At 42.3% G+C, this 15812-nt stretch overlaps 1 protein-coding gene across 3 annotated transcripts in view; it reads left to right on the forward strand.

Annotated features, from left to right (window-relative positions):
- The window catches only part of oxsm (3-oxoacyl-ACP synthase, mitochondrial), a 35329-nt gene extending 19622 nt beyond the window's left edge, over positions 1–15707 (forward strand). For all 3 annotated transcript variants that reach the window (XM_069914008.1, XM_069914009.1, XM_069914010.1), the window contains exon 3: positions 12366–15707. In XM_069914008.1, coding sequence (XP_069770109.1) covers positions 12366–12771 — 406 coding nt within the window. In that variant the 3' untranslated portion in view covers positions 12772–15707. The remainder of the gene's footprint in view (positions 1–12365) is intronic.
- The last annotated feature ends 105 nt before the right edge of the window (positions 15708–15812 follow it).

The raw sequence follows: 15812 nt of genomic DNA on the forward strand, positions 1-15812 counted from the left end.
GTGTTGTTTGAAATACACGCGCCTGGCCAGCCCTTTGTTCCAAAGGCTGCCGGGCGTCATCTTTAAAGAGCCCTACTGGTACAGAACGAAGTTCCAATGCCGAATCCTGCACTTCTTCTGGATCCATTCCACGCTGAGTCCTGGCTTCTTGTAAACAGGTAGGCTCAGATAATTTCGGGAAATGTAATTTTTTAACAATCTGTTGACGTTTTCTTTTACTTTTTTTTTAGCAAATGTACCATTAGATATTAATTCAACACCTCTTACTATTTATGAACTTTTTAAAGAATTTTAACGGGCACTTATAAACAAAACAATAACTCAGAGTCAGGAGAGGACTGGAAGGCACGTCTGTTCCTTACGCCATCTTGCCACGCCCAGGGTATCAAAAGTTATAGAGAAAATGCAGGGGAGTAAGGCTGAGTGGAAGAATGGATCAGCTCATAATGGAATGGCGGAGTGAACTTGATGGGCTGAATGGCCCACTTCTGTTCCTTTCTCTTATGGTCTTATGATTATGAATTGGATTCTCCAAGCTTTCACAAGGAATGCTGAATTTAATCTGACCTTGCTTGACTTTTTTTTGAGTTAGGCTGACAGGACATTCTGCAACAGATAAAATTTTACCCATTAAAAGATATATTGAGTCCAAAGTAAGTTTTGGGGGATGTCTTAAAAGAAATGAAAAGGTAGAAAGATTCAGGGAGAAAAATCTGTAATTTTACATAACATCAGCTGAAGGTAAGACAATTTGCAGTTTGAGATGTCCATAAGTTCAGATTTGAAGGAACATCGACTATAAGACTTAGGAGTAGAATTAGGCTATTTACCCCACCAAGTTTGCTCTTCCATTCAAATCATGTTTTATATATTTTGCCTTTAAACCACTGCCTTCTCTCCATAACCTTTGGCACCCTTACTAATGAGTGCTTAGAGCACTGGTCTTGTAAACTAGGGTCACGAGTTTGTTCCTCGTTGGGGCCTCATTTCTGTGAGGATGCTTGACAAAGTGGTGACTCTATCTTCTTTACGGTAGACAAAGTTAATTTATGTATATTGCATTCTAACTGTAGCATTATGTGACAATAATGGAACCTGTACCTTTAATCAAGAACCTGTTAACTTTGCTTTAAACGTTGGTAAAGTTTAAACCTTTGCTAAACTTTTGACTACTGAGGCTATATGGGTGGAACTAAGGAACAGGAAAGTTCCCCAGCTCCACCCATGACCACACTCATGTGTTTGTATTATAGACTGCACAACAGACAGTGAGAATTAGGAGCAAATCTGTAGAGAGATAGCAGACAGCTCCTGGAAACGTAAGGTTGTGACAGTAGGAAATTTTAATTTTCTACATATTGACTGAGACTCCCATAATGTAAAAGGGCTGGATGGCTAGGAGTTGTCAAATGTGTTCAGGAAAGTTTTCTAAATCAATATATAGAGGAACCAACTAGAGAAAATGCATTACTAGATCTCCTATTAGGGAACAAGGCAGGACAGGTGACAGAAGTATGTGTAGGGGAATATGTGTGTCCAGTGATCATAATGCCATTGGTTTCAATTTGATTATGGAGAAGGACTGGTCTGGGTCTCAAGTTGAGATTCTAAATTGGAGAATTGGAGTTGACGTACAAGATCAATTGCAAGATGTAAACAAAACAATTGAAACATTGCAGATTCAGAATAAAAATTTAGCAAAAAAGTTTGATTATTTGGAGAATCAATCTCCCATGGCCACACCGTCTTTCGCATTGGTATATAGATCAAATGGCTTATTTAGGTCGGGTAAAGCCAAAACTGGGGCATTAATAAGATGCTGTTTCACCAAGGTAAAATCTTTAATCTCCTCCTCTGTCCAGACAACAGTTTCACCCCCTAGAGTCGCAAGTTTATCATAAAGAAATTTGACCAGGCTAGAATAGTTCTCAATCCAAATTCTACAGTATCCCACTAAACCAAGGAATTTTCTAAGTTCTCGAGCACTCTTTGGAGGTGGGATCTGCAGAATACTGCGTGTTCTCTCTGGACTTATCTTCCTAATCCCTTGACTAACCAGATGACCTAAGTATTTAACTTCAGATTGAACAAATTGTAACTTTGACTCGCTCACTCTAAGACCCTTATTCCCTAGGAAATTCAGAAATTCAACAGAGTATTGTTTAACCACATCATACGTTTTTCCCGTGATTAATAAGTCATCAACATATTGTATTAATTGATAATTCTCTCTCCGAGGGGCCTCATCTAGTACCTGTTCTAAAACTTGGCCAAACAAATTTGGAGATTCGGTAAAACCCTGGGGAAGGACCGTCCACCGGTATTGATTTTTCCGTCCTGTAAAAGGATTTTCCCACTCAAATGCAAACATGTCCCACTGTCTATTGCCAATGGACAGGTCCAGAAGGCATCTTTGAGGTCAATTACACTAAACCACTTACTATGGGGATCAATTTTACCCATTATCGTATAGGGGTTAGGTACGACCAGATAACGGGTGAGAATTATTTTGTTTAACTCCCTCAAATCCTGCACTAATCGATAGGTACCGTCTGGTTTTTGGACAGGTAAAATTGGGGTATTAAAAGGTGACATACAAGGTTCGAGTATACCATCTTTCACCAATTGGTCAATTACTGGCTGCAGCCCCTTTCGGCCAGCCATAGTAATTGGGTACTGTTTTCATCTAATTACTTGGTCAGGGTCTTTTAAAGTAACTTGCAGGGGAGGAACATCTAATCCTCCTCTTTTTCCTCTTTTTGCCCATACCCTAGGATTTATTAGTTCCCGATCCTCCTCTGTTAGTACATAAAATTGAACCCTGATACCTGATCCCTGTGGTCTGGTACCGATAGCCAATTGGTCTTGTAAATCTCGTCCCAACAGGCAAACTCCAGCTTGGGGAACTAGTAAAATATCCTCTGTTATTATCTTTTCTCCCATTTGTATCCTTACATTCTTTAGTATAGGGACCGTAAAATCTCTTCACTCCCGAAACCAGCACTGTCCCTTCTGTTTTAACACCCTCGGGCCATTGTAAAATACTAGACCAGGCTGTCCCAGAATCTACTAGAAAAGTCATCTCGTCAACGTGGGATCCTATGCTTAAATTTACCAATGGTTCTCCATGCAGCCCCAACATGTGTATTGACTGAGAACCGTGACCCCCCTATTCATAATCTGCCTCCATCATTGCATAAGATTGCGTCTCCCTGGCTCGCATTGGGCATTCCCTCTTAAAGTGTCCCTCCTTTTTGCAATAATAGCAAACTAATGCTCCTGTTTTCCAATTTCTACCAGGGTCTCCACGGGGTCCCGGGGATGGTCGTCGTTCCCGGAATTCTCCTCTACCCCTGCCTCTGCTCTGGTCTCTACTTCCCCACCCCTGGCGCTCCTCCCAACATCCAGGAGCTGGCACACAGCTCCTAACATTTCCCTGCTGTCCCTCCACAACTTCCTTGACTGCCTGCAACCAAATTTTAGCCTTTCCTTTCTGTTTATCTTCAGACCTCTGGACGTATGCCCTTTGTGCGATCTGTAAAAGCTGTGTTATTCCCTGTTCATACCAATTCTCTGTCTTTTGTAATTTCTTCCTGATATCTGGGGCTAAATTAGTAACAAAGCCCATCAATACCAACTGTTCACCTGCTGGGGATCCTATATCCAACCCCCCATATTGCTGTATGGCCGCACGCAATCTATTCAGAAATGCAGAGGGGGTCGCCTCGGGACCTCGGGGAACCTCAAATGCCTTCTTAAAGTTCTGTCCTTTTGGAACAGATTCCTTCATTCTTTTTATTAGATTAACCCTCTACCCCTGAGGGTAGAGGGAAATTTAGCTTCTCCAGGTATTGCCTCTGGTCCCCCTTGGTGTTCCCTATCCCAGACTCTAATGCCTGCCTGGCGAATCATTCCACGCTCATCCAAAGTAAACAGAGTCTTAAAAATAGACATTAATTCATCCCAGGTATATATATTAGGTCCCAAAAATTGATTTAATTGTTCTGCACATTCCTGAGGGTCTTCTATCAGAGAGGTCATTTCCTTCTTAAAATTGCGCACCTCCGTACTGGTCAGACGCACATTTACGAACCTGAGACCCCCCACATCTCCTCCCAAGGGAACCTCTCGTAAAGGACTCATCTAGTTAATTTCTGGCTTATCCCCTCCTCTATGATGCTCTGAATGACCCTCATAATCAAAGTCTCCTCCCTCTCGTGTCAATTGAGGTGGTAATCTTGTACTCTGTGAGCGGGTCATCAAACCCCTACTTTCTTTTTCTTTCTCTAACTGGAGGAAGAGGAGAAGGTGAAAAAGGGTAAAGCGTAGGTGAGAGGGGGGAGATAGGAACCGGCACAGGGGGAGCATAAGGTGGAGGAAGGGAATGTAACACATCCCATCCTTGTATTTCAGGGGCAGAAGGTTCCTCGTCCTTCTTGTTCTTACAATCCTTTTCGCTCAAAATCATTTGATCAAACGATCCACTGAGCCAACAGGCTGCATATTCTCTGCTCTCGGTATTACCTCCTTGATTTTGGTAGAGCCAGATGTTCAATGCCTGACACATCCAGTCCTCGTCGGATCCGAACTTTGGCCAATATTCCGAACTCCCTTTTATCGGATTCTTAACCCATTCCTGATAGCAATACCTGACCATGGTCTGTTTATCTTTCCCAAGGGTTTTCCCCGCACCCCAATCAGACAACATTAATCCTAACGGACTATGTTTAGGTATCTGATCTTCCCGTCCTTCTCCAGGGACTGTTACCCTTGCTACTTACTCCTCCCGTACTAGCAGGTAAATAAATTCCTCTTACCAGGATCCAGTAGCTATTCCTAACGCGCTTCCTTAACGTCCTCCCGTCTTTTGTTCTCAATGCCTCCTCTCAGATATCACTCGCTTCGTCCACTGACCAGTCACCCTTCGTCCTGGAGTCCAGCTGAATCAGCCGGGATGCACCTACCCCCGTCGTCGGGCACTCTGTCAGTGGAGGGAGTGCGATCCCGGATGAGTCCCCATTTGTGAGAAACAGAAGTACCTTCACAGATTTCGCTCGAGACAAAAATTGAGAACAAAGAACATTTATTGTACAACAGAGCAAAGTTGGGTGCTTTCCCTTACCATGGGAATACACACACATACTGGGGCTCACCCAACTTTTATACAGTTCATTTCAGTGTAGAGATACCCCCCCCCCCCCAATATTCTTCTGCCTCCTGGATTGGTTTGGCATTTGGTAATTCTGTCTGCCTAAGTGCAGTTTCTGTAAACCTGAAAGACCATGGGGTATCCTGTCTGGGTCCCATCATGTCATTGTCCTTGTTCATGAATCTGCCTTTGACCTTATTCACACCTCTCAACCTCCAGGACTTACTATAAGACTATATTCTATTTTACTTGCGAAACCCTTCCTCACACTCGTATCGGAATTCATCCTTATTCAGCACTTACTTAACTTCCTCTAGTCTAGTCTATTATTCTTTATTTTATTCATACTACCAAGCGCAGTTTGATCTTCAGCAGCGTGGATTCGATGCTGTCGGTCTCTGCCATCTCGGGTACTTCGATGTTGGAGATGAAGTCGCTCCTATGTTGAGGATGGAGCGGAGACAACGCTGGTGGAAGTGTTCTAGGAGCCGTAGGTGATGCCGGTAGAGGACCCATGATTCGGAGCCGAACAGGAGTGTGGGTATGACAACGGCTCTGTATACACTAATTTTTGTGAGGTTTTTCAGTTGGTTGTTTTTCCAGACTCTTTTGTGTAGTCTTCCAAAGGCGCTATTTGCCTTGGCGAGTCTGTTGTCCATCCCGTTGTCGATCCTTGCATCCGTTGAAATGGTGCAGCTGAGATAGGTAAACTGGTTGACCGTTTTGAGTTTTGTGTGCCCGATGGAGATGTGGGGGGTCTGGTAGTCATGGTGGGGAGCTGGCTGATGGAGGACATCAGTAGTCTCCAGAATGGAGGACCATCGCCTTCCCAAGATCGTGTTATATGGTGAGCTCTCCACTGGCCACCGAGACAGAGGTGCACTAAAGAAGAGGTACAAGGACTGCCTAAAGAAATCTCTTGGTGCCTGCCACATTGACCACCACCAGTGGGCTGATATCGCCTCAAGCCGTGCATCTTGGCGCCTCACAGTTTGGCGGGCAGCAACCTCCTTTGAAGAAGACCGCATAGCCCACCTCACTGACAAAAGACAAAAGAGGAAAAACCCAACACCCAACCCCATCCAACCAATTTTCCCTTGCATCCGCTGCAACCGTGTCTGCCTGTCCCGCATCGGACTTGTCAGCCACAAACGAGCCTGCAGCTGACGTGGACATTACCCCTCCGTAAATCTTCGTCCGCGAAGCCAAGCCAAAGAAAGAATTCATACTAACTTTACTTCCTATAATCTATTATCTCTCACAATATCATCCACAAAGCCATCAATTTCATTATCTAACATTTACATACAGCGTGAAAAGTAGCGGACCCAATGCTGATCTCTGCAGAACATTGCTATTCCCTGACAGCCAGCCAGCCAGAAAAGGCCCCCTTAATTCCCTCTAATTTCTCAACCAATTTTCTTTCCACGCTAGAGAATAAATATTCCCACAATATAATGGGCTACTTTCTTATTTAGAAGCCTGGTGTGTGGCACCTTGTCAAAGGCCTTCTGAAAATCAAAGTGAACAACATTCACTGACTCTCCTTTTTCTGCCCTGCTTGTTGTATCCTCAAAGAACTCCCAACAGTTTTGTCAGGGAAGATGAGTCCTGAAGAAAACCATGCTGGGTGTGGCATATTTTGTCTTGTGCTTTCAGTAACCGTACTTATTAATGGACCCTAGAATTTTGGCAACCACTGAGGTTGGGCTAACTGGCCTTTAATTTCCTGTCTTGGCTCCCTCTCTCTTCTTAAAAATATTTGCAGTTTTCCAGTCCTCTAGAATCATTCCCAACTAGAATGATTCATGAAAGACCACTATTAATGCATGCACAATCTCTTCAGCTATCTCTTGTATCTATCCAGTCCTCTTCAGCCTCTTCTTTTCTGAAGCACCTTCTTCTTAGTAATCATGACAACACTCATTTCTTCTCCTGACTCTTGCATTTCTGGCACATCACCTTTGGCTTCCATAGTGAAGACTGATGCAAAATACCTATTCATTTCATGCACCATTTCTTTTTTTTCCCCATTACCTGTTCTCCAGCATCATTTACCAGTGGTCTGATTGTCTCTCTTTTTACTCTTTATACATCTGAAAAATATTTTGTTAACCACTTTTATGTTATTGGCTAGATTACTTTCATATTTCAACTCTTCTCTCTTTATTGCTTTTTCTGTTGCCTCTTTGGTTTTTTTAACAAAGTTACCCAATCCTCTGGCTTCCTGCTAACTTTTACAATACTATGTGCCCTCTTGTTTGATTTTATGCTGTTGTTGACTTCCCTTCTCAGCCACAGTTGCCTCACCTTCTCTTAAGTATGCTTATTCTTCTTTGAGATGAAGTGATCCTGCATCTTTTGAATTATTCCCAGAAACTCTGCCATTGCTGCTTTACCATCTTCCCTGGTAGATCCCTTCCAATTAATTTTGGTCAGCTCCTCCCTCATGCCTCATAGTTACCTTTACTCAACTGTCATACCAACATATTCCATTCTTCCTCTCAAACTGCGAGTGAATTCGATCATATGGTGATTACTATCTCCCAGTGGCTCTTTTAACTTAAGCTCTCTCATCAAATCCTGTTCATTGAACAACACCAAATCAAACATTTCTTTTTCCCCTAACAGGCTCAATATAAGCTGCTTTCAAAAGGCAACTCATTGGCATTCAACAATTTCCTTCTCTTGGGATCCAACTTGATTTTCCTAGTCTACCAGCATTTTGAAGGCCCCATTAGCCACCATAACATTACCATTTTTTTTACATGTCTTTTCTCTAACTCCTGGCTGCCATTTGGAGGTCTGAATATAATTCCATCAGGGTCTTTTTAGATTTTCAATTCTCCCCACAAGGATTCTACATCCTTCAATCCTATGTCCCTTCAGGCTAATTGATTTCATTTTTACCAACAGAGCCATCCCACCCTCTATGCAGCTGCTACCTATTTGATAGGAAGTGTACAGTGATCCTCCTTCTGCCATATCTCTACACCCCCCCCCCCAACATGGTACCTGCCAATTTCTAACTCCCTTCTGTTATGACCTAAACCAGCAGCAATAAAAATTCACAATGGTATCTTCAAAAACAATATTTTTTTATTAATAATAAATCTTACTTAATTCCACTATATATATGAGTGTGTGTGGCAAAACCCGAACCATTACAGTTCAGGCATAATTCTGAAGAGATTATTTTAAAGGTCAATCTCAGAAATATTTTTTGTTGAAACTGAGTATTTACTGTTCTCAAAACTCATGACCTCTTGTAGAGTTGTATTCAGAAATTGTTTCTTCCTACGAATGATTTTCCACAAGTCTCCCTCTCTTGCATGGAGATTCCAGAATCTGTAGGCACTTTCAAGCAGGGAAAACACCCATCTATAAAGGCGGAGGTTCTTCGCCCTTGCACCTAAAGACTTGCCTCTCTAAATGCACCGTGGATGACTCCGAGGAACCGATTCCAACAGTTTTTGGGGAAGGATAATTGGTGGAGTGCTGTGCTTCACCATCTGACCTGAATGTACAACCGCTGCAAACGGCTGGTTAAGGGCGGGCTGATGACGACGCCAGCCCCCAACCCATCTCCTCACTCATCCCTCTCCTTCCATGACCCCCTCAAGACAGGGCCGGTGGGAGCCATCAGGGGGTGGCTGATGCAGGCTGTGACAGCCTCACCGGGCCGCTTTGGCCTTGAGGGCCGGTCTCTGTGGCTCAAAACATGGCAGAGCAATAGCTGTCTTTCCTACCCATAATCCCCCACACAGCTGGAACTGTTCTTGGAAACACAGCGGTTCCAGCTGCATGGGGATTATCGTAAATATCCGAGTATAATGCCAAAAATTTTGTACCAAAATTTGAGCCCAAAGTAAGTGGGGGGGGGGTCGAATTATACACGAGGTTATAATTTTTTTAAAATTCTTCCAGGTTTAATGATGAGTAAGATTATCACTAGCGGCCTACATTGACGGCAGCATGACTGGGGGCGAAGGGGGAGAAACGGCAGCGCGACTCAGGCGGGTGGGGAGAGAGACACCAGTGTGAATTGGGTGGACGAAGGGGGGAGAGAGACACCAGCGCGAATTGGGTGGACGAAGGGGGAGAGAGACACCAGCACAAATCGGGCGGGCAAGGAGGGAGAGAATGGCAGCGCAACTCGGGCGAGGTGGAAGAGATCAGCAGCGCGACTCGGGCAATGGAGAGAGAACAGCAGCACGACTCGGGCGAGGGGGAGAGAGATGGCAGCGCGACTCAGGCGAGGAGGGGAGGGAGACGGCAGCGCGACTCAGGCGAGGGGTGAGAGAGACGGCAGCATTACTCAGGTGAAGGGGAGAGACGGCAGCATGACTTGGGTGGACGGGTGGGGAGAGAGACGCCAGCTCGAATCGGGGGAGCGAGAGGGAGAAATGGCAGCGCGAATCGGGCGGGTGGGGAGAGAGATGCCAGCACGACTCAGGTGAGCGAGGAGGGTCGTATTATACACGGAGTAAAATTTTTCCCCCTTTTCCCCCTCAAAAATGGGGGGGGGGCGGTCGCATTGTATACGAAATATTTACGGTAGGCCTGGCAAGAAATGGCTTTGTGTTTCAAATGATAATTTCACAAACCTAGGCAAGGGTTAAATGAAGAGACTATTACAAATGGACACTGTAGAACTGCCCTCTTTTGACAAACAGTGAAGTAGCTCTTCTTCATTGCCGCTGATTTTGTGTAACTCCCATGACAAGGAGAGCAGCACAACAGGACCTTCTCATGAAAATGTCTCTGTATTTTTGACTTCAGATGAAACTGGTTCAATATTAAAGATATCTCCTTGAAGTTTCTTTAATCGCCTAACATGACATCACTTCTGATTTTGAATGAAGTTCCTCTCTTCCACAAGTTCAAGAGCCAATGATCTGATCTCTTTGCACAGGTCACTGAAGAAAAAGCATGTTTATTTGAACAGATTATATAGGTGTCTTTCTCTGAATGTTTCTCTGAGTAAATGGCATTGTCTTTAATATCAATGGACAATCACTTCGGTTTTATGGCTGTTTACACAGGTTCAACCAATGATCCAGTAGACATTTCATCTCTCAAAGTGGTTTCTAAGTGTCTGTGTCCCTGAATCCAACCCAAAAATAACTTTACTAAGAAATATCGGTGTGTGTATATGTAATAAAGATTAATAATTACATAATTCTGTCACACTACACTGAGTGCATTTCTATACATCTTTAGTTCCTTCACCATTTGTCTCCTTGCTGCCTGATTTAAACTTTATCTTCTATCTTGTAATCTGGAGACTTCTATAACCTCTCCTGCACTCCCTCCCTTTAACATCCATATTTTCCAGTCTATTAAACCCACACCCTTGCTATTTTTTTAAAAAGCCTTTTCCACAGCCCTGATTATGTGAGTCAACAGGACGCTGGTCCCAGAATAGTTCACATAGCACCCGCCCCATTGGTAAAGCTCATTCCTTCACCAATACTTGTGCTAATGTCCCACAAATTCAAACCCACTTCACCAAATCTGGTCTTTGAGCCATTCATTTAACTCCCTAATCTTATCAGTCCTGTGCCAGTTTGCTCGTGGTTTAGGTATCAATCCAGAGATTACCTTTTTTTATTCTGTTTTTTAATTTAGACCCTAGCTGCTCAAATTCCTTCTGTTGAACCTCTTTACTTGTTCTGTCAATGTAGTTGGTACCCACATGGGTCACAACAACTGGATCTTTCCCTGCACACTCCAAATTCCTCTGCTGGTCAGATGAGATATCCTGAACCTTGGCACAGGCAGACAATACAGCCTTTTGGATTGTTGATCCTTGCTAGAGAGAATAGTGTCAATTCTTCTGACTATACTATCCCCTATTACCACTACATTTCTCTTCTCTCCCCCCTCATGAATGGCTTCCTGAACCATGATGCCACAGATCGGTTACTCATCCCTCCTACAGCTCCTGTTCTCGCCCACACAGGAATTAAGAAATTTCAACACTGTTGGACAAGTTCAAGGGCTGCACTACCTCTTGGATCCCCCTACCTGCCTCTCTTGTCTCCTGAAATACAATGTCCAGATAACTCAACCGCACCCTGATGTGTGGCAGTGTTTGAAGCTCCGTTTCCAGGTCATCTTGAGTGCCTTGAGCAACCAACACTTAATTCAGATGTGGTCACTTGAACCACAAAGGGGTCAACCAGGTCCCACATCATGCAACTGCAGGACATCACCTGGCCCTGCATTTCAGGATTGTAGATCAAGGGCACTTTGAGACCTTGGAGAGATTTGAAAATAGTCTACATTTGCTCTCAACAGTTAGAGAACGTGATGACCCATCCATGAGCCCAAAAGAGAAAGACATGGTAATATTTTTTTAAAAATGAACATGCATCCCATGCACACTAAATAATAAATCACTTGTTTGTTGCAGCAAAGGGCTTGTACTGAGAGTAATTTTTTGTGCTCGCTCTGAAGAAAATAAATGTCATAAGATGTTGATTTTTCAAGTCCAGTCACTGCAGCAATTAAGCTTAAAGAACACAATTTTAACTGGTTATTAAAGTGCAATGCATTGATTAGTCCTATTTTCCATTTATTATCTTCAATAAACTGATTAATATGAAAACAAATCAACAACAGATCTTTGCAATGCAACCTATTGCTTAAATAATAATTTATTTAAAGTATTTGTTTATTTGCACTTGGGGTATTGGTTCCAATCTAGTCACCTCAAGGCAGGAAGAATGTAAAGCTTTAGAGAGGGTGCAGAGAAGATTGACCAGGATATTGCCTAGATTGGAGAACATGTCATATGAAACAAGGTTGACAAAGCTAGGGTTTTTCTCTTTGGAGCAATGAAGGATGAGAGTTGACTTAATTAAAGTATATAAGATTATGATGGACTTTGATAGGGTGGACATCCAGCTCCTTTTTCCTGGAGTGACGATAACAAGTACCAGAGGGCATATGTTTAGGATGAATCAGAAGTAGTTTTATTTTTACAGAGTGGTGGGTGCCTGGAATGCATTATTGGGCTGGTGATGGAGGCTGATACAAAAGGGACATTGAAAAGACTCTGAGGCACATGGATGTCAGAAAAATAGGTGGTGGGGGGGGTTATGGATTAGATTGTTGTGGAGTAGATTTACATAAGTCGGAACAATAACGTGGGCTGAAGGACCTGTACTATGCTCCCATGTTCTTATAATGTAATTTTGCATCTTCTCAGGTGTATGTCTGCTGCAATGAATGATGCTGGAGTGACACCACAGGATGTTTCATACATTAATGCACATGGCACCAGCACACCGCTAGGAGATGCAACTGAGAATCAAGCCATCAAGAGATTGTTCAAAGAGCATGCACATTCTCTCGCTGTCTCTTCCACTAAAGGGGCTACTGGCCACCTCTTGGGTGCAGCTGGAGCCATAGAAACAGCATTCACAGCTCTGGCCTGCTTTCATGGGGTCTTGCCTCCTACCTTGAACCTCGACAGGATGGATTCTGAGTTTGATTTGAATTATGTTCCTATTAAAGCTCAAGAGTGGAACATTTTAAGAAGACGTATTGCGCTGAGTAATTCATTTGGATTTGGAGGCACAAATGCAACCCTTTGCTTAGGGGCAGTAAATTAACATTTTTGTAATAAATAATTGAAAGGGTATTGTGCCCTTGTATGGATTTGGAAAAACATACGGTACAGGACAAGCTGCCCAATTTTGTGCTTACCACAAAATTGTTGACACAAAGATTAGTCAACCAGCATGATTTTAAAAAAAACTAATTATACTTGTTAAAAACACAATGCTGGAGAAACTCAGCAGGTCAAACAGTATACTTTATTTAGCAAAGTTAAAGGTACATAACCCATGCTTTCGGCTTGAGCCCTTCATCAAGGTATGAGCCAAATGCGGGCAGATGCCCAAATAAAAATCATAATTATACTGATTGTTAATGCTTTCAAATGGCTTGTTTTTCATTGTTGGCAGCAAAGATAGTTTATAAATTAATAGTGCTAGACATGAGTTTTATGCTTTAGAATTGTTGAGTCAGATAGCATGGAACAGGCCCTTTCAGTCCAAATCTTCATGCCAACCTTATTGGCATTCTGGGCTGGTCCCATTTGCTTACATTTGGTCTATATCCTTCCAAGCCTTCCCTATCCATATATCTGTTCATCTACCTTTTAAATGTTGCAATTGCACCCTCTTTAGCTTTGTTCATTAAAAACACAATTAAAAATTTCTTATGTAATTTTTTTTAATATGGCCAAGAAATTATGTTGCCTTTCACAACACAATAGTTTCAGTTTTAAAAAAATATGTATTTACTATAAAACTGTAATGGCAACACTTAGCATAATGCTATTATAGCACCAGTGACCTGGGTTTAATTCCACAGCTGTTTTTAAGGAATTTGTATGTTCTCCCCATGTCCATTTGGGTTTCCACTGGGTGCTCTGGTTTCCTCCTCCATTTCAAGGACATATGGGGTTAGTGGGTTGATTAATCACATGAGTGTAACTGGGTGACGTGGGCTGGAAAGGTCGGTTACCATGCTGTATCTCTAAATTAAAACTTGTTATGTCTGTTCTTTTCTAGATGCCTCCAAAAAGGTGTTCAACTATCATGGGCAAATAACATTGTAATTGTGTGGGCTGTAATAGTGCTGTATGTCTTGTTTTCTTGTAGTTAGTAGTGGAGATCATTTATGTTTTGTACATTCATTTTTTTTTATAAAAGCCTGACTTTTTCCAACTACTTGTGTATCAAGTCATGTCCCGGTTAGCGGACTGCTACAACATCTGAAAAAAAAAGTGCTAGGAAAATTTTTAAGATTTTTGTGATCAGCAGCCCAAAATCCATAAAATACACCCAAAAGTGTTTTTGTGAAAACAAAATTTTGCAAAGGGAGTCCACCAAGCAAGATGACTCAACTCACTGCTAGCCTTGAATTAATACAGCTTGTTTGGCACCAGGCCATTGATGGTGGGGATCTCTTTAACTGACTTTAGCCACTTTCTTGTTGAGTTTACTTTCATGGTTATACTCCCACCCTTCCCACGATCTTTATGTTCAATAATATTCCATGGTCTCAAATCCAGAACATACAACCACAGTTGTCCACTGTGTTTCAACACCCAGAGTATCCAATATGTTTTGAATTATTAAATAAAGTTACCAATACAGTACCAAGTTTGGAAGAGATTTGAGCTGTAGAAATGCATCCATTAAAAATACCAATTCCAATTGTTTAAACTTATTTTACATTGAACCTATGATTCAGTGATTCCTTTAAAATGAATAATGATGCTGTTAAAAATGGAGGAAAAATTCAATTCAGCAGTACCTGCATAAAGACTCACAGATTTCATGGCTCATATATATGTGATTGGCAAAGATTTTAATGAAAAATATAAGTAACTGAGAATTCATTCTTCCTACAAAGATTGTTCAGCTTGCAACTTTGGCAGCTGCCTTATGAATAATTATCATTTTGGAATCCCTTTAATTTGTATCTCTAGGCACATTTATTGTTATTTAATTAGATAATACAACTTCAACACCATTTTTTCTTAGAGAGCACAAGACCATTTCAGGGGATAGAAATAGAAATAACGAGAACATGAAAAATGTGAGTCCTTCAAGTCTGCATCTCTTCAAAAAGAGAATGGAGATATATTTATCAAGTCGGGCCTGGGTACATTGCCAATCCTGAAGGTGAAAATTGCTTTCTTGAACAATAGTCCTCTGGTAAGGATACCTTTGCAGTGTTGCTAAACAACAATATCCTACACAATGAAGAAAGTTGTTGTGGTGCAAGTTGGAGGTAAAACTGCAGCTGACATTGTTGCCAATGTGCTAGACGGTTCTTGGTGCCAGAGCAATTGAAAAGCATTTTCAGAACATGGTGGGGTGGTGATTATAGTGCATTTTCTAAGTGCTACACATGAAAATCACTGTGGCACTCTTCTAAACAAATGGAAAATATTCCATCACACTTGCTCCTCGCAGATGATGGAAACAATTTGGAGTATCACAAGGTGAATCATTAAGCACAGGATGCCAGTATCTGATCAGTTAGGTTCAATATTTTTATTAATGGTCTATCTCAGTTTCTGACCCTCCAGGATATGATGATGATGATTGAACATCAATGTTGGGTAATTAGACTCCATCCTGTTGAACATGACCATTCCCTGGCACACTTGTAATGCAAATGTTACTTGCCAATTAGATTGGACAACAAAGAATTTTCTTCCTGAACACTTTTGGGTGTATTTTATGGATTTTGGGCTGCTGATAACCAAAATAATCTTAAAAATTTTCCTAGCACATTTTTTTTAGATGTTGTAGCAGCCCGCTAACTGGGAAATGACTTGATATACAAAATGGCTGACGTATGCAGCAAACGCACAGACCCCATGGGGGCCAACAACCTTCATCAAAGGTGACCATCCGCATGGCGGGAAACAGCGAGCAGTGGTAGGAATGCCGCACAGTCGGAGATCGGTGCTGCCTTAAGTCACTCCTGATGTCAGCAGCGAGGAATGAATATAAGCAGAGCTGCCAGTCCATTAAATCAGTCTTCGACTTTGACTCCTCCTGTATGTTTCTTCTTTCCACACTTCTCGGTAGCGCACACTACATTGGTGACCCCGACAGGTCTAACCAGC

This window comes from Narcine bancroftii, chromosome 1 (assembly GCF_036971445.1).
Source record: "Narcine bancroftii isolate sNarBan1 chromosome 1, sNarBan1.hap1, whole genome shotgun sequence".
Taxonomy (NCBI): domain Eukaryota; kingdom Metazoa; phylum Chordata; class Chondrichthyes; order Torpediniformes; family Narcinidae; genus Narcine; species Narcine bancroftii.